Below are 21,372 nucleotides of genomic sequence, written 5' to 3'. Positions count from 1 at the left end.
CTACTATTACTACTACACACCGTCATTACCTCGAGAAATGGAAGGATTAAGAGTAGGGATCTCGGTGGAAGGGGTCGACCAGCAGCACAACGAGGAAAAGGACAGCAGCTGCGAGTGTCATATCAACAAGGCGGAGATCCAAAAGGGGGCATGGAACGAGGACAGGAGCGAGTGCATATCCAACTGCAAGACGCAGTTTCTGCAGTCGATAAGCCCGGGATGGAGCGAAGCGGCGTCGGGATGGGCGGACGTGTGCGGCAATCTCAACTCGACGAGCAAAGGTGTCGAGGTTGCTGAATACAGGTTTTGGTCCCTTTACTGGTGCGACTCGACGTTTTGCGGGGTAGCGATAGACCAGAGCAAGGGACTGGGGCAAGATCGTGAGTAACAAGAGAGCAGAGGCGAGGTGGTCTGATTTTTTGTCTCGGACGAGAAGGCTAAGATGTGGTACACAGCGAATGTTGATTCGATCATCACCACCTGTGACAAGTGAGGCCTCCTCTTTTTTTTGAGACCAACTTGGAGGTTGCTGACGATGTTTTGCAGTAATGGGTTCAAACCGATTATTGATCCTGGACCACCGCACGAGGACTTCAAATGCAGCACTGAGGGGGATGGAGCGGGTTCGTGTACGGACAGTTCGTTTTCGAGGCTGCAGCTGACGTCGTCGGTGACATGGGAGTCTTCGGCGTTGCTGCCAACGGCAGCATCTGCGACGGCTGTGGGTGTGGGATTGGGTTCTGTGAGCACGGTACAAGGTACGACCTCTGTTTTGCAAGAGTCTGACTTTTCTCGTCCTCCACTGGCAAATACCTTCATGGCACCAGAGAGCCAACAGACGGAGGCTGTTCCCCCTCTGCCCACAACAACCCCGACGACGGCAGAGATATTTACATTCACGGCAGAAACAATATCGACCTCATCGGACCCAACAAAACTACCGCCAATGAACGGACTGGAAACAAGTTTCCCTGCCCCATCATTTCCCGCGAGCACATTTGCTGTCTCGTTAATATCCTCCCTGACGACATCGACATTATTGACAACAACTTCGACATCATCCACTTCATCAGCCACACACCCAGCAGCATCAAAAACATCCACCTCTACCTCTGCCCCTGCCGCCTCAGCAACAGCAGCCGAGAACGGCCTTTCCAACCCAGCCAAAATCGCCATCGCAGTCTGCACCACCATCGCCCTCCTCATGCTCATCTGCGCTCTGTTCCTTTGCCTCCGCAAGCGAAAACGCGGCGGCGAATCATCGCCCCCCCATCGCAGCCTCCGCTCCCGACTAGGCCTCAACAATGGCAAATGGGGGGGCGGCAACAACCCAACACCGCTGATCTCACCGGCAAGCTCCCTGATGGGAACAACAGCCAACAACCAAGGCATCACCCCGCCTCTCCGTCTCCGCCAGAGAAAATTCATCCCTTCTCTTTTACCGTCTATCCTCCGCCCAGGAGGCGCCCGCTCGGGCTCACCCCCTTTGACACCCCTCACGCCGCAGCACAGCACAGGCGGGGTTTTCCCGTCAAGCCCGATTTGTACCCCCACGACTTCGAAGCTGGTTCCTAGACATGAGAGGACGCCTGGGGGGTACACGGGCGGGTTGCCGCCTATTCCTGCGCCGGTTCCGATGTTTGTGAAGGATTGTGGGAGGGGTAGTGGTAGTGCGGCATCTTCCATGACGGCGGCGACAACGAATAATTTCTTTGGTGGTGGTGGTGTTGGTGGGGGTTTTGAGAAAAGTCCATCATCATCGTCACCTGCGCGTCCGAAACGACCGCATGATGGACCGTTGGAGATTCCGGATTTGTTGGTTGGTGGTGGTGGTGGTGGCGGTGGCGGTGGTAGTAGTACGGGGAGTTTGGTGTCGCCGCCGTTGAGCCCGCCTCCTACTAGGGCTTTGCCGGCTACTCCTCCGGTCGGGACGACAAGAGCGGGGGGGAATGGGAATGGGAACCATTGGTCGGTTGTGTCGAGTTCGTCGAGTAATTACTCTAGTGAGGCGGGTAATGGTGGCAGGGCGAAGGGGATGGGTTTGGGGGGGACGCTGTATCATCACCAGAGGGGGAGTGCGGGGGTTGGGAAGGAGAGGGGGAGTTGGGGGAGTTGGAGTGGGACCACGGCGCAACAGCAAGGGACAGGGACTATTGGGAAGGCGATTGGGAGTGTGAGGGATAAGGATAGGGTTGGGAAGGGGGAGGAGGTTAGTCCGAGGAGTAGTAGTAGTAGTAGTAGTAGTGGGAGTAGTGATACTGTTACTGGGGGGACGGTGAAGGGTGGGACGACTGGGGGTAGGGGTGATGTTAGTAGTTTGGGGGAGGGGGGGCGTATTTAGAGGGTTAATAACTAGGTAGGTACCTAAGAGGGAGTAAGAGGAAGAGGGTATACCATGTATGACTTGTGGTGTCTTTTTCTTTTTTTCTCTTTTTCTTTGGTGGGGTTGGCTGGACATCGGGTTTGTTTCTTTTTTTGTGATACAGAGTATCAGTTTCATGTTTTGACTTTTTGTTCATTTACACTAAGCATTTAGTGATAGGGAAAGGGGGGTAATGATTTGGAGTAGGGGTAGGTATGATACCAGGGTTTTTGTTGTTGGATACACATACAGAGAGAAAAGACAAAGACAAAACATGTGTTTTTTTTTTTGAGATGAAAAGAGAGATGGAGAGAGAGGTTAAGATAAAAGCTGCTGGTTAGCTAGACGGGGTGTTGGGAAGCCGAGGGGAAAGTGTTTGAGAGGAGAGAGGTGGAGTCGGCATAGTAACAGAGATGGAATTGCTCGGGGTGGAGTGCCTGTATGGAAGGGTTGGATATGGCAACAGGGAAAGTTAGATAAAAAGAGGTTTCGCAGTTGTAATCTTCAAGGCTTTGATCATACTATATCTTGTTGCCTCGGCTGGACTTGGTGACCGAAAGCTCCAGCAACAGCTGGCTGAGTTGGCCAGACCACCGGATACTGAGAACAGACTGCTGTGTTTTGTTAACTAGAGGATTGTTGCTGCAGAGATGACGCTGGTTATTGAAGGAAAGTTGACGCCGTTGATGGTACTCGAGCACAGGACACAGTACCAGGGACGAGCTCGCCTTGCCGCTACGGCCCAGAACACTGAATGGGCCGTTTATGTGTCTTTATGTCGTGCCTTCTTCAATGCAAGGGAATCGTCATGACAGCGGTTTACGAGCGTGAGTTGGTGATGCACAAGGTAAAGATTGTCAGGACAAGGCGCGACGGGAGAAAGGATCGACAGCCACTAGTAGTGGTGCGCAATGCAGGTGAAGCTTGTTGTTCGGCAGTTGGGGCTTAGGTAAGGATTTGACTCGATTCGGAATTGCACTATCTTAATAGTGCGAGGGGGAATGGGTCGAGCATTGGAGGGGAATGACAGGATGAAACGGGTACTAAATGGGATGAGGATCGAGGCTTAGATAGGCAAACAGTACTCTAGAATTAGTTGGGATGGTATAGGGGAGGGAGGTGGTCTTGGTTGGGGTTTTCTCTTTGAGGTTTGAGGTTTGAGGTTTGATGTTTGATGTTGCTGGAGGAAAAGCACGGGCCACGTTTGTGGATTGCGTGGTGGAAGAGGAGACAAGTTAAAAGATGCCTGTCGCTGCAGCAGCTGCTGCTGCAAGCACTTGACTTGCCGAGCAGCTCTGCCTTGCTGGAGTTACAACTGCCCGCCGCATTCCCAACGCCGCACGCCCGCCGCCCCTATGACAACACCAGTGGTTCATGCGACCTGACTGACAAGACCTTTCGCGACAGCAGCAGTGTTTTGTTAATACTTTTACAGACAACCACCGACAAACACCCGCCCTCAGCAATTGTCTTCCAACCACCAAAAATCAAAACAATGCCACCCCCCCTCTTCTCCTGCCACTAAGCCTTCGATCCCCATCCAACAACACCACAGCACACCGCACCACCACAATGAACCTCTCCCCCCCTCTCGAGCGCACAATCTCCCAACAATCCCACACCTCCGTCCGCTCCCGCAACACCTCCCGCCGCCCAGCAGCCAAAAAACAACAACCCCCCTCCAGCTCAGCAAGCTCAGTGATAGGAGGCGAAGACAGCAAATCCCTAACCTCCTTCCCCTCCTTCTCCCCGCGAGAAGAAGAAACATGCTGTTTACTCAACAATAACCAACAGGAAGACAGTGGCAACACTCCCCTTCCTCCTCCAAGCAGCACGACCCCCTCCCGCAAACCATCCACCTCGCTCTCCGAAATCGAACAACAACCACCCCGACTCGAACCCGAACAAATAATCCCTACCTTGCTAACGACTCCTCACACCGCCGGCCCTTTATTCGAAGACTCCCCCCCCTGCCGCAACCGCCTCCCCGGCGCGCTCCACCACGCCGACGACGGCCACATCGAGCGTCTAATCGCCAGACAGGGCGGGGCCGTCAACCTAGTAAGGCAAATCGCAGAGGACTTAGCAGCAAGGGACGCGCAAATCGCTCTGCTCCGTCGTCGGGCCGACGAGAGAGAGCGGGCTCTCAGAAAAATCATTCTCGAGTGTGGGCTCTCCAATCTTGATCTCGAGACCCGGTTGAGGGTGCTGCTTGAGGAAGGGAGGAGCCAGAGACGACACGGAAGTGGCGAGGAGCTGGAGGATTTGATCGGGGACGCGCTGGAGGGGGATGTGAGGCTTGATGCGACGATAAAGGGGAGAGTGGTCAAAGAGCGGGGTGCAAATACTGGACAGCAGCAGCAAAAGAGGACGGGGAGGGGGTGGAAGGAGTATTTGTGGGGTGGGACGGGTACTAGCAAGGGGGATGGGAAGGGGGAGACGACGGCGGTGAAAGGAGGGGCGAGGCAGTCGATGCCCGAGGATTGGTTTAAACCACCAGCGGAACAGCAGGAGGAGCAAGCACAACAAAGCTCCAGTAGGGCTTCAAGTGTGAGCTCTGCTCATGCGGCGAGGAAGCCTTCTCTGGCGAGCATGGCGTTGAGGCTTGTTGCTGGCGGCGCAGCGGGGAATAGGGATAACGAAGGCAGGGGCCGTGCTAGCAGCGCTGCTGCTGCGCAGGCGGGGGGTCCGCTCAGGGGATCGAGCGCTTCCAGTGCGAAGACTACGGCTTCTAACCGGGCCGTGTCGGCGCAGGTTGGCGGGCCAAAGGCGCTCATGCAAATGAGACGAACGACTGCCGGTGGGAGCACCAGACCGATGGATATCCCCGCCAGAGGACAAGTTCCCGAACGATGGGACACCATGGGGGCGAGCCCGGGAAAGGCTGCGATATTACGACATCAGAGCTATGGACCTGTCGAGATGGACACGATCCTCCCGCCCGAGGCTCAGCCGCCTACGCTGACGCACATCTACAATAACTTTGTCGGGTCGGAGTATCTGACCGATCGGTTTGGGTTTATTTACGACCAGAGACGGAAAAAGAGGCAGAGGGAGGCGGCGCAGATGGCGAAGCAGGGGAAGAGGGGGAGTAGGACGGAAATGTTGACTAATGGACGGGGAGGGATGAGTCCGGTGATGGCGGGGGATGATGACGGGGCGAGTAGTGGGAGGTGGGACGTGTTGAGCGAGAGCGGGAGGCCGGACACGCCGTGCTCGGGGACCACGACCGAGGAGCAAGTGAGAGGTGGAGGCGGGAACGAGGAGAACGCGAAGCCGAAGAGGTGGCAGGATTACCTCAAGATTGCGACGTTTCCGACTGAGTTGCTCTCGCACACGCCGCTGATCAGCGCGCAGGGGTTCGAGGTTTTGGAGGGAGGGGAGGTGCCACCACCAAAGTCGCCGGGGCATTCGCCGAGCATCATGTCGGAGGAGAGGGGGTTTTTACCTAGTGCTACCACGACGACGGTGTCGATCGCGCCGATGATGGAGGAGCACCAGGAGCCGGTGGTTAGTTCGGTCTCGAGCTCCTCGGTGTCTGCCCCGGCAGGGGTTGAAGAAGAGGATGGGGGGACGCCTCCTGGATCGACGACCCCGGCGAAGGAGGATGCCGAGCCGGTGAGGTTGCTGTTGGAGAATTTGAACAGGCTGCATGATTCGCTTCAGAGGGAAAGGACAGTTCGCTGGAACGAGTTTCTTCGAAAGGTCCGCGCCGAGAGGAAGCGGGACGGCGAAGCTGCCGCCGCCGCCGCCGCAGCAGCAGCAGAAGCCAGATTCCAACGAGCCACGGCCGTCATGCCGGAAACTCGCCTCGGAGACGGGGAGCTCATCGGCGTCGCCAGCCTCGGCGTCCAAGGCAAAGTCGGCAGGGCAAAAGCAACCGAATTCCGCTCGCTCTTGCTGGGCGGCATCCCCGTGGCCATGAGAGCCAAGATCTGGTCAGAGTGCTCCGGCGCAAAAGCACTGCGCATACCGGGATACTACGAGGATTTGGTCAGCCGCCCCGGAGAGGAAGACGACCCCCAAGTCGTCGCTCAGATCAAAGCCGACATCACGCGCACCCTCACCGACAATATATTCTTCCGCAAAGGGCCCGGAGTGGGCAAGCTGCACGAGGTTCTGCTGGCCTACTCGCGCCGCAACCCGGACGTGGGGTACTGCCAGGGGATGAACCTCGTCGTTGCCAATCTTTTACTTATCACGCCCTCGTCGGAAGACGCGTTTTGGATCCTCGTCGCCACGGTCGAGCAGATCCTCCCGTCGGGGTACTTTGACCACTCGCTGCTTGCGTCGAGGGCAGACCAGGTCGTCCTCCGCCAGTATGTCTCTGAAGTGTTGCCGAAGCTGTCGGCGCACTTTGACGACCTGGGCATCGACCTCGAGACGATGACGTTTCAGTGGTTCCTCTCCATCTTTACCGACTGCCTGTCCGCAGAAGCGCTGTTCAGGGTCTGGGACGTGGTGCTCTGCACGCCGCACGACGGGGGCGCGTTTCTGTTCCAGGTGGCGCTCGCGCTGCTGAAGCTGAACGAGGGTCAGCTTTTGGGGTGCGGGAGCCCGGCGGGGGTGTACACGTACATTAACCATCAGATGACGAACCATGCTATTTCTATTGACGGCTTGGTGCAGGCGAGCGAGGGGTTGAGGAGGTTGGTGAAGAAGGAGGATATTGAAGCGAGGAGGGAGAGGGCGATTGAGCTGGAGAGGGAGCAGGTTCGGTTGAGGGAGGAGAGGTTGGCGGAGCGGAGGAGGGTTCAACAGCAGGATAAGGTGAATGGCAAGGGGGGGAATAATAACAGGCCGAGGGCTCTGAAGAAGGAGAGCAGTCTTTTGGTTTTGGGGGGGAGTGGTGGTGGTGGTGGTGGTGGTAGTAACAAGGCGGGTGCGGTACCCGCTATGGTGAGTGGGGAGATGGCCAGTGGGGCTACGACGCCGAGCGGGATGGGGGGTCTGAGCAGGGTGGGCAGTGCTTGTCCTAGTCCCATGTTTGGACCTGAAAGGGGGGGACTGGGGAGTAGGAGTGTGAGTGGGAGTGATGGGTTGTTGAGTGTGGAGGGGTTGGTGGGTATATCGAGTGGTGGTGGTGGTGGTGGTGGTGGTGGTGGGTGATGAGTTATGATACAACAGCATACAGCACAGCACAGCATAGCCGGGACGGCATTTCCTTTTGTTGAGGGTTATTTTTTTGGCAGTGGGAAGATTGAAGAGTAGCATCATATCCTTTTTTTGGGGGGGGAGTTTAGGGAAAGGAAAGAGAAGATTGGCTGCTGGAGGGACATGGGAGAGGGTGTGGAGGTGGCTTTTTTCTTTCTTGTTGTGGTTGATACCCCCTGGTGGCAATACTATGTGTGTTGTGTAAAGAGAGCAGATATAGACATACAGACAAGATATGAACGCTGAAGAGGAGAGCTATGGCTTCTGCGTGTTGAGTTGGATGTGCTGGTTTGCATCCGGTGTTTTGCTGTGATGATTTGACGTGATTTTACGAGTTCAGACGCACAACCGAGGAGAAGAAATGTTTATACAGGGAGCATGGAACTGTATGGAAGGAGCCATGAGTGAAAGATATGGAAGGAGTGATGATGGATGGAGTGAGGAAGGTACGATTGGGGTGTTTTGGGACGGGAGGAAGGTGCTTCTACTGGTGAGGGAGGGTTCTATGGTGGGAGGGAAGGGGCCATGGTGGGGAGAGGGAAGGTGCGAGGCAGCATGAAGAAGGGTCTGATGCGACGAGGGCTTTCAGGTAAGTCCTTGGGGGCTTGCCGATATGTTTATGGGTCTGCTAGTTGTGAGTGAGATTGTGGGCCACGAGAGAGCTAAGGCATGGTGCTGATTGAGTTCTGGTGAGCATAGCTACAGCCCCCAAGCAGACTATCCAAGATGACTGCCTCATCCACGAAAACGATCATTCTCATATATTGTAAATTGATCAGCTCATTCATCAAAGCCTCGCGATTTTCCTTGCTGGTTACGGAACATGGAAATAACTGCCGGCTCCAAAGCCTCTCTGCATCGAGAGCCTCATGAAACCCAAGCACAAAAAAGCTCCACCTGTCAAAAAAGACAATCACCTCTTGGACTCACCTCTCAAGCAAGGGGCATACCGACACATCGCGGCTTGGAGCGGTCTTGGCTTGCCAGGGAGGGGTTGGACTTTTTTGGCCCTTGTTCAGCGTTATCAGATCACCGACCGGGTTTAGCTACCGGGAAGGAAGCTGCCGCGGCGTGGGTGGGTCAAAGACGAGGGCGAATGCACAATTCCTTCATTCAGGCGTGGCGTCTTGATTTGTTTGGTGATCTCGAGAGGTCAAAGTCCTGGATGTGGATTTTGCCTCTGGAAGAGAGCTATTGATGGTGATTGCGAGGTGAGTACGTAATTGCCGTCATAGCTCCCTTCGGCGGGAACCGAGTTGAGCTTGGCTGGGTCATGGTTCTTCCTGATCTGGATGGCCTCTTGACATGACTTTGTCTGTTTCAGTCTTTGACGTTTGCGTTGATTATTGTCGAATTGGGGATCCATATTTCTGGAACACCAAGCATAAAGAATAATATGCTACACTGGGATTTATTGATGGTCAATGACGTTGGTGATCTTTTGGAGGGACGGGAATTGAGTTTCAACCCAGGGGGAGTGGCACCAACGAGTCGGGTGATGCAGCTACTTGCGCTGAATCCCTCGTACGAAGCTGGGAAAAAGAAATAAGAAAAAAAATAGCGTTTCGCTGTTCGAGAACGTGGGTTGTTCTGAGGGAGGTGGTTGACTTACATGTGATCGAGAGACTGACAAGGGTCTGGAGGATCAGCGGGTCCTGGGCTAAACCGGAAGCGGGTTCCTGGTTACTTGGGGAGTCCTTTGGACTGGTTTTTTCCGATGCCACTGACATGGTTTGGTGATGCATACGATGCATGTCACTCTACAGGCGAAGTGAGGTTGCAGAAACATGCCACTTGTTGGTTTGCGCGGCTCGACGCCACACCAAGTTGCTTTGCAGACGGGCCTTCCGGAGTTTGTTGAGGCATCTCTCGGAGGTTGAGCTTGACTCGAACAAACTGCCTCGGTCAAGTTAATGGTTGTAAAGAAGACGTGGCGATCGAAAGAGATCCCATGGCATGGTGTCGATAGGTTTGTGAGACGGACTCGAGTTGGGCTGGCAACGGCTCGGTATCTAACATCGGACAACCCTTGCGCGACACAGGGGGACTGCCGCCGTCGGATGTGGGATCAGGGCGGTTACCTCAGCCTGAGGGATGTGTAACCAACCCAGGAAGCTGCAAGCTGGCTGCATCATCAATCAAGCTTATCAGCGAGGACAGAACCGCAGGAGGAAGATGATGTCTCTGATGCTCTTTGTCTACTAGCCATCTGCACACTAACCATGGAGCAATATCCCAATTGTCCCTGTCAATCTGAGACCAGCATGTCGGGGAGATTTCCCCAGGCTGTTGAAAAGCAACGGCCAAGGCTGTGTGTGTTTGTAGTGCTTTTTCACATGCCAGGCAGAAAGCGTGGTGGGTGATTGATGGTGGGGTCTTCAAAAAGTGGGGTCGATAAGAGAGCTCCCTGTTGCGCAATTGGGGAGGGAAGGGGGAGGGGTGGGTGTGCTATGCCTCGTCTTAATGGTTAGTTCGACAGTCCCGTCACACGCTGGCGATAAAGATGAATTAGGAACTGGACCAACTTGGACCGCTTGGACGGCCGGGTCCATGAAAGAAAAAGTCTGGGTCCAAACGGTGAACTTGGTGCGCCCGCCTGTCACATGAAATACTACTTTCCTGGCATTCCATCACCGCATTCCTCCTTTTCCCACCACAATCTCTCGCCTCTTCTTCGTCGCCTTCCATCATTGCCATTGCCCCCGCCCAGGTATATATTTCAGGTAGATCCCTCTTCCATTCATCTTCCTCTTGCTTCACTCCCTGTCCATTCCACTCTTTCGTCAGTTCTAACATGCCGCACAAGGTCTACAAGATGCCTACCTCCAACGTAGTGAACGGCGACTCCCCTCACTCCGCTACCATCAGGGTATGTTCTGATAACACCATCTCTTCTCCCAATCCTTCAACAAGCAGCTTACCCCCATGTTCAACAGCACCTTCTCACATACCCCTGCGTCCAAGATGGTGTGAGAACAGTCAAATCGACTTCCGTCGGCTCCAAGGCCGTTGACCTCAGCAATGGTGTCTACCAATCCCTCGCCCAGAACGTATTCCCCTACCTCGCCGGCCCTTACTCATTCGTCGCCCCCTACGTGGAACGAGTCGACAGCGTCGGCGACAAGACCCTCGAGGTCATCGAGGAGAAGTTCCCTGTCGTGAAGAAGCAGCCGGGCGAGATCGTCGAGGGAACCAAACAGATGATCTTCTCTCCTTATCACGCCGGCCGCTCCGTGAAGGAATACGTTCTCTCCATATTTGAGACCAAGAAGCAAAGCTGCGGCGACTCCTGGACCGCCTACCCCACGGCCGTTGTCGCCACGACCTTCTACCTCATCGGTGAGACAGCCATCAACGCCGGGGATTACATCATCCACAAGAAGGAGGAGGAGGAAGGCAAGACGGGCGCTCAGAGGCCCGCTCAGAGACCCGCCAACGCCAACTAGGCCCGGCAAACTTAATCTTCAAGTGGCTGGCAGGTCGGGTGTACAACCATTGTACTACACTTAGTTCATGGCGACAAGCAGCGACTGATGATACCCGATACCCCAATTTCTTTCGTCTTCCTCTTAGTCGTGTAAGGGGCGGCAGCAACAGCTTTATCCCTTTTTTTTTTTCTCTATCCTTTTTTGACACGACAATTATCAAACTCGGCAAATCTGGATATGGATCTTTCATCTTCACGGCCTGGTCGTCTTGTTCGAAACAATCACTCTTTTTGTTTTCATTTTCGTTTGTTCATACGGCATCGTTGACTATTTCTTTTTTTTTCTTCTGTTGGGTTAGGTAGGGAGGGTGACGGAGAGAAAAGAAAACTGTTTGTTTGTGTCCTGTTTTGTTTACTACCAGGCAGAAATAGTTTTTTTTTTGGGAGGGGGGTCTGGATTTCAATTGTATATATATTTGGAAAGGATAGATGGGATGAAATAGATGGTTATGAAATCGGTTCATTACATTTTGATATTGTTCGCGTCGGTATGCATGAAGCGTGGGTGTGAGACTTGAGTTGAGATGTCGACAGAAGGAGAAAACGGTCCGGAGGTGGCGGGCGGGAGGCTGGATGAGGTGTCTAAGATGTCTCAGATTGTGCAGCCGCAATGCAAGGGGTCTTGAAGAGGTGGGTGGGTAATGAGTGAGTTTTTGGTTCCTGCATGTCGCTTGAATCATGGCGGATGATGTCTTTTTTGCCTCATGTTTTGTTGTGGTTGCGGAATTAGTTTAGAATGCATGTGAAGCGGATCTTTAGGAATAGGCCTTGCTTGCCCAAGAACAACACAGCAACCAAGAGTATTTAAAATCTAAGAGCTCTCCTATCGTATCCAGAGACAGTCGACGACCAGGCCAATTCATGTGGTACACAGTGTCACGGGCAAATCTTTTGGATGTCCTATCAAGGTCAAGACCCTCACATAGGCTTTCATGGAGACCTTAAGATAACTTACTTCTACCACAGGCGAGTATCCAGATGATGCCGTCAAAGCCAGGAGGATGTGGGAGCACTGCATGATCACAACCGGACCGGAAAAACTCGTACATGTTTTAAATTCACTATTCTCATCATCCGAGGTACATCTGAGCAAGCTCTATCCCTCCCTCATGTTCATCTTAAATCGCATACAATAATCTCATTACACTAGCTCTGCACCCTTCGCCAATGCTACGACCCCAATATCACAAAACCCCAACCCTCACGTCGTTTTCCATCGCCCCGCCAACTAACTCCACATTCATTATTTACTTTACCCCTTACCTGAGATGAGCCCCATCAACCCCATCACCACCACGGCGCACGTAATGTCCTGGAAGCATTCGTTCCAAAAAAAAAAAAAAATCCAAGGTACAAGTCCAAGCATCCATGTCATCGACGCTGATGTCCTCGACCTGGAGAGACATATTGCCGTTGGGGATCCAGTTCACAAAGAGCAACCGCTCTGTGTGGTCTTGGCGAGATTGGCGAAAGAACGATCCCAGGCCGTTCAGCATCACAACACTGGTAGGTAGATCTGGCTCCCTGGACAAGAGGTAACATGACTTCTCTCCGTTGACCCCCGGTTTGGCCGCTCTTGGCGGCAGACCCGGGCATCTCCATCTTTTTGTGCTGCTCGTCGGGGGGCAGAAGTCAAGCGTGCGGCGGCGGGTGTTCGAGGTCAATGCCGTCGAGAGGGGGGAAACCTTGATCGTGCGTCCCGAGGCTTCCTTCCCACGACGGTGTCTCATGCCATTCCGTGGTCATCTTCCTGCATCTAAAGCAGGTCTGACCATGACGAATGAGGCGTTCCCACTGGGTCGGTCATGACGCACTTTTGTTGGTGTGAAGGGGGTGAGTGGGTAGGTGGTTGTTTAATTGACCAGACGGACGGCACACGAGGGAGGGTGAAGGTAGGGAGAGGAGGGAGCGCGCTGTGCAACGATAGCCGACTATTCTGTCCTGGAGTAGAGTCAGTAACGTGTTGAAGTGAAGGGGAGGAACTTGGAGGTCACATACCACAGGTACAGGTTCTTGTTGTAGAACTTGCGAATGCGGACGGAAACCAGGTGGGCGCAGGCTGTTGTCGGCGTGTAGGAGGATCCATACCGACTAGCATCGCCGAGAGGGTTGAACTCGTCGTAGAAATTGAGACGGTCGTGGCGATGATGGTGCGCTCCAGGGCCAACGATAGGAGGAGAGCTCCTCACAGCCTAGGTGTGGGTAGGAGGCTGGTATGAGATTGGCGGAAGGTAAGGTTGCTAGATTAGGTATGGGAAAGGGAAATGTAGAGCGGTGGCCTAGTGAAGTCACTGCCCCGCAAAAGAGAGGCCAAAAAGGCAGGGAAATTAGTTGACAAATTGATATTACAGTTGGTTGTTGTTAGTTGTTCGGAGTAAAAGTAAACAGTAAGCAAACCCAGCCTTAAGAGCAAGTCAGGTATAGGTCTGGTGAAAAGCAGGCCCTTTGTAGGTGCCCCATAAGAAAAGTCGTATATACAACATGTGAGGGGGTGGCTATGGTGCCAGATGATGAAAGGAGAAGGAGAATTGGGTTGGATGACACCCGCCTTGGCTACAACACGCCCATCGCGCCCCAGAGATTCACACATGTCCGGAGGCAGCTGGTTGGTGAACTTGGTGGACAGCTATGAAGACTGTCTGTTGATTCATTATCGATGCTGAGCTGTGTGAACCGTCTTGGGACGCCCTGAATTCCAATGTATCCGGTGATGACCTCGGAAGCCTGTCCAAAATTTGTGTTGGGCAGTGGTTGTTGGTCCGTAGCGGTCCCACCATACTTTCTCTTGTGTAAAATCAGGTGTGAATGTGTGAAGGTAAGGCTCTAAGGTAGGCAAGCAGATAACTGTGGACATGTGAGTAGAAAAAATATATATGAGTTCTAAACGTGTAGCAGAAGCTGATAAAATGAGTAAAAACAAGAAAGGAGTGCTCAAGACCCATCAAGGGAAACTTTTGACTTCCATAGGTAAGCTATTGTGGCAGCCATCTAATCATCCATCTCCCAACTGTGATGCTCCTGACTCCAAGCCAAAATAGATATCTTCTCCTCAAGTTGTGCTTTGCTTGGGAAGAATCTGGCAGTTAACAATCCCGGATTGACACTTTCCATTGGAATTGGCGGTGTCATCCTTAGAAAAGTTATAAGCCCTCCCCTGGCAAGCCTTGAACCACTCATGAGCGTACTTTATCTGCCCGTCTTCCAGATCCTGGTGTGGGTTCCTGCAAGCTCCGTATGCTTTCTTGTCCGGGCAAGCAATAGATTGTGACCAAAGCTTGGGGTTGTCACAACCAGACGAGAACTGGCCATCGGCGGCAGCAGCTCTGGTGACATCGCGGGCTTGGGTGACCTTGGTCTCGAAGGTGGTTTGGGAAGCAGGGAGGGAGAGGCGAAGATGGAGGTCAGGGCCGAAGCAACGATGAGAGGTGAGGCGAGGAATTTCATCTTGGGGGTGATGGTGGATCGGGGTATATACCTAAATAGGGAGGAATGCCTTTGCCGGTAGAGTGGAGGAGTTAAAGACCGGTTGTCAGAGGTCTTTATTGCTGGATGTTAGTGAGAGAAAGAGAATGGGTAGTGGCAATGAAGCACTCATTGTATAGATATTTGACCAGGGAGCAAATCTAGATACGGGACTTATGATTCGCTACGGTGTTACCGGATGGGGCAGAGGTCTTGTTGAACTATTCACTCGTGACAGTGAGCCACTTACCTCCTTACTCCAGTGAGGACTGTCATGCCCACAATCCAGAACTTGCTCGAGCAGTCAAGAGTCTGTATGATCATGTTCTAGCGAGCTTCTTGCTCTTGTATAATCTCAATGACAGACTTATCGTCATGCTGAACAACTCTCCTACCCCACGAGGGCTGGTAACTGGTTGGGGGGTGTGAAGATGATAAGAGTCAATCTATGCTGACTGCTCCTTGCTCACCGAAGGGGCCGTATTGTTGTTGTCATGGACAACAAACATGCTATGGTTATCCTCAACACTTGGATGAACCCCATGCCTTGCGAAGGCTTGCTTGCCCCTATTCCAAACATTGTGCGAGCGGAGTCCCAATATGGACCTCTGTTGCTCTTCTTGGCAGTCAATATTGGTTTGCTCAATACCCTGGCGTGAAGTAAGTGCTCTTTGGGAGTCAACAAGATGTGTTGCTCACTAATGTCACAGAGCCTATGCGGGTTGTCAAGCTTCGCATGGGAACAGACACACCCTTCACTGTGTCACGTTTTGACCGCTCCTCAACATGATGAGCGTCGTCTGGTTGTTTTTAAACCGCGCGCGGAAGAGAATTCTCTGACCCTGCTCTTCACCTCAACCAGCCCACTTTGCTGCTGCTCTTATCTCCACTGAGAACGTCTCTCTCGAGAGGCTCATAGTTTCGTCTGAAGTATTCTGCGATCTCCCCCCTGATATCAACACACTCTGATCTCTAAAAATGCTGGCTCCCTTACGATAAGACAGTGTAACTGCTCCTATTATCTCCACTTGAACCCAATATCAAGTGAATCTGATGAGAACTGCTAACCGGGCCCAAGCGTTCTAGCCCCGACCCTTAAGTATATGATGACTTTTTACTACTCCCTTGAATCCTTTTTCTCTTCCCATCACCGAGCAGCAAAGACACCCCAGAGAACCTGTTCTCCATTCTTGTCGGCAACAGCCTTTGCCATCAGTTCACAACACCCTCTACCCCTTCGCTAAGCCTGTTCACCACGCCCCACAGTACCTTACCTGGCACAGTGATGTCCTTCACGCTCTCTACCCTCCTGGCTTCGGCCGTTCTCCTTTTCACGGCTGCTCTCGCAGTGGATATTCCCTACGTCGCCTCGGACGGCTTCAACTTTTCCTACCACGACTACCACAACTACCACGACTGGGCCCAAGTTCTCAGGCATCCAGGGCAAGGACGATACCACCAACCCTTTCTTTCCTATGCCCATCACCACATTCGCTACTTTAGTCACCACGGCCGCTCCCAAGTTCTCCGGCATTGTGGGTGCTGATTGTATGGGTTTGGGCACAGCAAGCGGCGGCGCTTTGGACGACAACCGCACCCTTGACCCGGCAGTAGCGGCGACCGTCACTCCTCTTCCCGACGGTGGCTTCTTGACGATTGTCTTCGAGAACAAGGCTGAGAAGGCCCTCCAGAATATGCACACCAAGAACGAACACAATTTTGATTCCGGAAAGCCCCCTGTGCCTGATCTGGTAGATGGGCAGCCTGCTCCTGGTCAGTTGGCTAATGGAGAGAGAGGCCAGATTAGACTCCGTACCGACTACTCGGGCCACATCGCTGTTGTGGAAGCGGGCAAAATCATGAATGGGCGGGAGAGTCGTGTGGGAACTCTCCCTGGAGAAACAAGGCTTGGCTTTCGGAGGGGGCGACACCGACGTCTCGTATGTCGACGGATTCAACTTCCCTATCATGTGCCGTTGCAATGGTGTTGAGATTGCCGGCTGTAACGACAATTTCTGGCTACAGGGGAAGCCCTGCCCTGAGGAAAACGGCCAAGGGCCTTGTATACACCCTTTCAGAGAGAATGGGGCTGCGACTTCAGGCCCCGAGTGGTTCAAGCCCTGCGAGAACAAAGCCTACACCTACCCCAATAACAACCAAGCCAACTCCAATCGCAAATGCCAGTCTGGAACCGTGGTGTGCACAATCAGCAAAGACAAACCTTAAGGAGTCTAGTTTCGACGATCGGCAGCTTAACAAAGAAGACTGAAGCTTAACTCGGAGGAACTTAATGGGTGGATGGCTAGCGACAAGATTCCCAAGGAGGACAAGTTGATAGCTCGGATCAGGGTTAACAAAAGCTTAGACAGGCCAATTATAAACTGAGCTTACCCAAAGTAATCCGCGCTTCAAGATCTTGCATGCATGTGAGCCCGATAAAGTGATTCCTGGTATGAGGAGGCCTAGAACTGACCATCAAATGTGATGTCACGATAGCCACTAGATATACTGTAGTAATCCCGCACATGTGAACTGAACTTTAGACTGTACGAATTGAAGTGTAGGTAGACTGTGTGAATTGACAACGTACCATATTGTACCTGCATTGTATAATCACTACAGGTCCCAACCTAGTCGGAGCCTCCTTGTATTCCCCAGACCAATGACTCATCCAGGCAGGGTGGTTAGAGCACGCAGAGCAAGCCACTTGCTTGGGACAGCCCCCTCCTCAGCCTCAACCCTAACCCGAAAGGAATGGAAGTTTTCCCAGCTGACCCTCGATGAAGCCAATCAGGAGAGGCTAGTAACAAAGGCGTGATAAACTGGGGAAGATGGAGAGGACCTTTATGTTTGTCCCTCTCTTTTCGCGAGCTTTTGGGCACGTCGCGGGCCATGGACCACCGTTAAGGTGACTCCAGAGTCGGGTTTCGACACCTGAATTCGTGTGAGGGACAGGCTCTGCCACCAGAAACCAGCAAGCTCAAGCTGATTTATAACAAAACAACATCTACCGCAGCCAAGCCATCCTCGACTTCAGAAAAGCATGCCCAACCTGCAAAGGGCCCTGTTCCAGAAAATGCGCACATTGCATCAAAATGGAGACATGGATCAAGGAAAGATATGCATACACGAAACATCCTCTGGCAAATCTCCGAGATTTCCCATGAATTTCGCTTTGATGAGATGGAGGCATACCTCAGGGTTGCTATCGCCGAGAGGGTCAACAGAGCCTATGAGGTGACAAACAGCCGTTTGTACCAGGCGGACAGAAGGCGGTTGGCTGCAGAGTGGCCTTGCCCAGAAGGACATTGGGGAGGCGTATCCGAAGGCGACGCAACGGCGGAAGGCCAGTGAGAGAACGGGGATATGACATTGGGACCATGGACTTGCTTTCACTTGGTGGGCGAAGATAAGAGGTGAATCTGGCTGCTGGCTACTATGATTATGACTTCATGTCTTTGTGTTTCTTCTGGGCTAGTTATGGTCGGTTTACAGGACGAGTTCACTTTTCTTTTCGGGTTGGGTCAATGCTTTGCAAAAAAGGGGTTTGGAAAGGGTTTTTTTTTACTTTCACATACATGGCTACTCAGTTAACCCAATGTCTATCAAGTACACGTCAAAATGAATAGAGGGACCTCGAAATTGGGGCATGAATATGTGTCTGTATGATGATGATGATGTAACACACCATGCCAAAACTTGAACCCAACTCCACATTTGCTCTAACTTTTGTTAGGCTACATCTTAGGCCCAGAGTAGGCTCGAGACTTACCAACGCCGACCTTGTAGTGACTGGGGGTCAAGTACAGTGGTTATCACTTTCCATCCTCCTCGAATCACATCCACGTTCTCCACATATCAATTAAGCTTTCTTTACTATCGGTGAAATCCTTGTTTTCAGTTACACGTCTTGTCCCTGTTTTCGGCGGTCCACTGAACCACACAACCTACGAGGAGAGGACTTGGAGATCCATGTGAAGTGATGCAGCATAGGTAGGGATTTGGCACATTACTTCACATGTAAACAAAATATCCACGCAGTCACAATAGCTATAGCCAGAACAATGGGCCGCAGAACTATGTAGTTTGGCCCTTTCTCTGTATCTGGTGTTGCAAAAAGATCCTTGCTGAATAAGGCTCCACTTATGGTAAAGGGGCTAAAAGGGGCTTGTTTACTTTTGTGCCCCACCGTTTACCCGCATGTCCCACACCTAACCAGACGACATCCCAGTCTATACTTACAGAGCCGAGATTTGTCTCTCACTGATGAACCCCATCTTGGATGAGGTTGTACGCTCCAATATGGCACCCCACAGCTCGGAACACGCTTCTTCTGAGCATCGCTTTCTTGTACACATACTCAAAATCCTCGGCTGTTGGGAATGACTTTGACAGCTGAGCGAACTCGATTTGCTCAGGAGTACGCGGCCCATTATTGCGTCTCCGATGGGGTGGGCAGATCATTGAAGTCAAGGTCCCTTCTGATTTTGAGAGTTCGTGCAACTTTGTTGATGATTGCTTCGATTGCGTAGGCCAGAACCTCATCGTAGTGGAAAACCTACGATGTTTGGATGAGCTTCTAGAGAAAGGCTTCGCTGTAAAAGGGGAGTCTGGCCCATCTCTCCATGATCTCACATCGTTAGCAGGGCGGAGCTTTGGAGTGACGGGCGAGAGCTGCGCAGGTCATGCAAATGACCTTGAAGTTAGTGATCGCGTCTTCGCGATCACTCTCAGCCTCGTTGTTGAGGGGCATCTTAGGGATTGTAGTGTTGCGTATTTAATACCGGAGAACCGTTCGAGAGGGGCAGAAGTGGACAGGCTTTGAAGAGGATCGAAACTTGGAGGAGGTAAAAAGGTTACCAGTAGGGAGTTGGACGAAGTCAAAGATCCCGACAGTCGGGGAGAAAAATAGCTGGTAAGGTCTGGTCGCGAGACAGAAAGAAAGATCAGGCAGCAAGGCTGTCGAGACCAGGCAGGTAGGGGACATTTAAAACCAGGACAGCTGAGGAAGGAGCGAACGGGTGTTGATAGTATCAGCCCGCACACATTTCTCGTTAAGCTGGGAAGGAGTACTCCGACCCGGAAGGGGCCTGTTTAGCTCTTGCAATTCCTAGATAAGATCTCTGCAAGTGGATTCTTCTTGTTATCCAAGATTGCATAATTTGTCGAGTTATACAAGGCTCAACTTTACCAGTCCAGGGGAAATCATCAAGTGTGACAGTGATGTCTTCTATTGACTGATACCCAAGTCTGCTATCACCACATCTCGTCATTCGGCAACCTCCTGACACCCCGAAGTTAATCCATCTACCCCCTTCCACTCAACTCATAGATTACTCACCCACAACCATCTCCCACTGCCCAACCGTACACCCCAACTGCCTAAACACCACCCTCCTCGTCATCGCCTGATCATACACCACTTCAACATCCCTCCCGATATGCCACACCATCGCCTGCTGGCACAACATCATCTGCTGTTCAGTCTGGGGAACAGCACGACGTCTAAAATGGGGAGGAAGTCCTTCAACATCATCATCATCTGGCTCAAAACTGAAAAAATGGGTCACTCTCGCCACGAGTGAGTCGTTGATGTGGGCGACAAACTGTGGCCAGTGAAACACCTCGGAGATTCTGACCAATCTTTTGAGAGTGTCGACTGTGTGGTTTAGGCTCAGAGAGCCGACCATGTTGCAGCATAGAGGGCAGGGAACAGGGGGGTTCAGGTTGAGGGTGGCCAGAAAGGAGCAGATGCTGCATTGAGAGAGGAAGTTGTGCTGTACTTGGTGACGGTAGAAGTTGATTTCGGCTTGGGGGAGTAAGGAAATTGTTGGTGGGTTTTGTGATGGTGGTGGCGGCTGTTTTTTGATGCGCTGGAGTCTGCCTAGGTGAGAAAAGGCTGAAAAGGGAGCAGAGATGTGTGGCAGTGGATATAAGCCAGTTTTCTGTGTTTGTTGTTGTGAGTAATGGGTGTTGGACATGTCAGAGGAACCAGCTGGGACTAGTGATGAACCTTACCTTGACAGTTACCTATGTGACACATGCCTAGGTATTTAACCTACCAAACATTTGCTTTTCCATCCTCCACTGTCGATCGAGTCCATCAGAAAACTTGGCATTGAACCAAACTGTCTCTTGCCCACAAGCACCCACCCTCAGCCAAGGTACCTTAACCACTTACCGACAATAGGCTCCGCGATACCCATGCTAACCAATGCGGCCGCCAGGCGACCACTTCGATAATCAGAGACGCCAGGAAGCAATCCGAAACTTTACAAACCAGTGCCTTATTCTGCCCAGCCCTGTACCTTCATCGAGCCCCCGGCGAACCTCATTTCTGCCCGTACCGTGACAATATTGCTGTGGAGGGCTGTGTTCCGGGAGGTCGTCTGCGGTATCGCGGAATTTGACCTGATTGAGGGGGGCACTTCTTATATCTGAGATAGCAGCAAAGAAGGAGGAGACTGGGTGGATCGATAGTATGGATGACCAAATATCCTTTACGTCTTTCTGGGTGCGGAAATAAAAAATAGATGTTGTTCAGGAAATAGGGGTCACGTTGTGTATGTGCATTGTTTGACCCCTGAACTCAGTTGAAGAAGGCATTTTTAAAGGCCTTTTCCTCCTTTTCTTCACTCCGTTTAACTACCAGTAAATGAACGTGTTAGAAATAATTCTAAAAGTCGTACCTATGCAAAACCAAAGTTGAAAGTTCATCCCAGCTTTGATAAAAAAAACTTGGACTCCCACAAGCGAATGTGGCAACTCAATCGGCCGATAGAAATACTACCGCGTACACGCGCGAGCGGGCAAAGCTAACATACGGACGCGAGGCAAGAATGGTCTTGATTCGGTGTGCTGCAACTCGCACCATGAGGCTTGAGCAATCTGCAACGCTAGGCTGCGG

At 52.3% G+C, this 21,372-nt stretch overlaps 6 protein-coding genes across 6 annotated transcripts; 4 read left to right on the top strand and 2 right to left on the bottom strand.

Annotated features, from left to right (window-relative positions):
• Positions 1-37: 37 nt before the first annotated feature.
• QC764_306180 (uncharacterized protein) lies at positions 38-2,871 on the top strand (the record flags this gene model as incomplete). The annotated part of the gene is made up of 3 exons (XM_062945724.1): positions 38-380; positions 456-489; positions 547-2,871. 3 exons carry the CDS (start codon positions 38-40, stop codon positions 2,339-2,341), a joined length of 2,172 nt encoding a protein of 723 aa, XP_062801751.1. The 3' UTR covers positions 2,342-2,871.
• Positions 2,872-3,934: 1,063 nt separating this feature from the next.
• QC764_306170 (uncharacterized protein) lies at positions 3,935-7,471 on the top strand (the record flags this gene model as incomplete). Its single annotated transcript, XM_062945723.1, has 1 exon — positions 3,935-7,471. The coding sequence occupies one exon, from the start codon at positions 3,935-3,937 to the stop codon at positions 7,469-7,471; it is 3,537 nt and encodes a 1,178-aa protein (XP_062801750.1).
• A 2,518-nt stretch (positions 7,472-9,989) lies between these two features.
• Positions 9,990-10,962, top strand: QC764_306160 (uncharacterized protein; the record flags this gene model as incomplete). Its single annotated transcript, XM_062945722.1, has 3 exons — positions 9,990-10,239; positions 10,323-10,385; positions 10,453-10,962. Exons 1-3 carry the CDS (start codon positions 10,120-10,122, stop codon positions 10,960-10,962), a joined length of 693 nt encoding a protein of 230 aa, XP_062801749.1. The 5' UTR covers positions 9,990-10,119.
• A 1,455-nt stretch (positions 10,963-12,417) lies between these two features.
• Positions 12,418-14,447, bottom strand: QC764_306157 (uncharacterized protein; the record flags this gene model as incomplete). The annotated part of the gene is made up of 3 exons (XM_062945721.1): positions 12,418-12,944; positions 13,002-13,195; positions 14,292-14,447. The coding sequence occupies 3 exons, from the start codon at positions 14,445-14,447 to the stop codon at positions 12,935-12,937; spliced, it is 360 nt and encodes a 119-aa protein (XP_062801748.1). The 3' UTR covers positions 12,418-12,934.
• Positions 14,448-15,940: 1,493 nt separating this feature from the next.
• QC764_306155 (uncharacterized protein) lies at positions 15,941-16,734 on the top strand (the record flags this gene model as incomplete). The annotated part of the gene is made up of 2 exons (XM_062945720.1): positions 15,941-16,216; positions 16,273-16,734. 2 exons carry the CDS (start codon positions 15,941-15,943, stop codon positions 16,732-16,734), a joined length of 738 nt encoding a protein of 245 aa, XP_062801747.1.
• A 3,064-nt stretch (positions 16,735-19,798) lies between these two features.
• On the bottom strand, positions 19,799-20,155 carry QC764_0053600 (uncharacterized protein; the record flags this gene model as incomplete). The annotated part of the gene is made up of 1 exon (XM_062940449.1): positions 19,799-20,155. The coding sequence occupies one exon, from the start codon at positions 20,153-20,155 to the stop codon at positions 19,799-19,801; it is 357 nt and encodes a 118-aa protein (XP_062801746.1).
• Positions 20,156-21,372: the final 1,217 nt, after the last annotated feature.

The sequence above is a fragment of the Podospora pseudoanserina genome, chromosome 3 (assembly GCF_035222485.1).
Source record: "Podospora pseudoanserina strain CBS 124.78 chromosome 3, whole genome shotgun sequence".
NCBI lineage: Eukaryota > Fungi > Ascomycota > Sordariomycetes > Sordariales > Podosporaceae > Podospora > Podospora pseudoanserina.
This window is presented reverse-complemented; position numbering and strand designations above follow the sequence as displayed.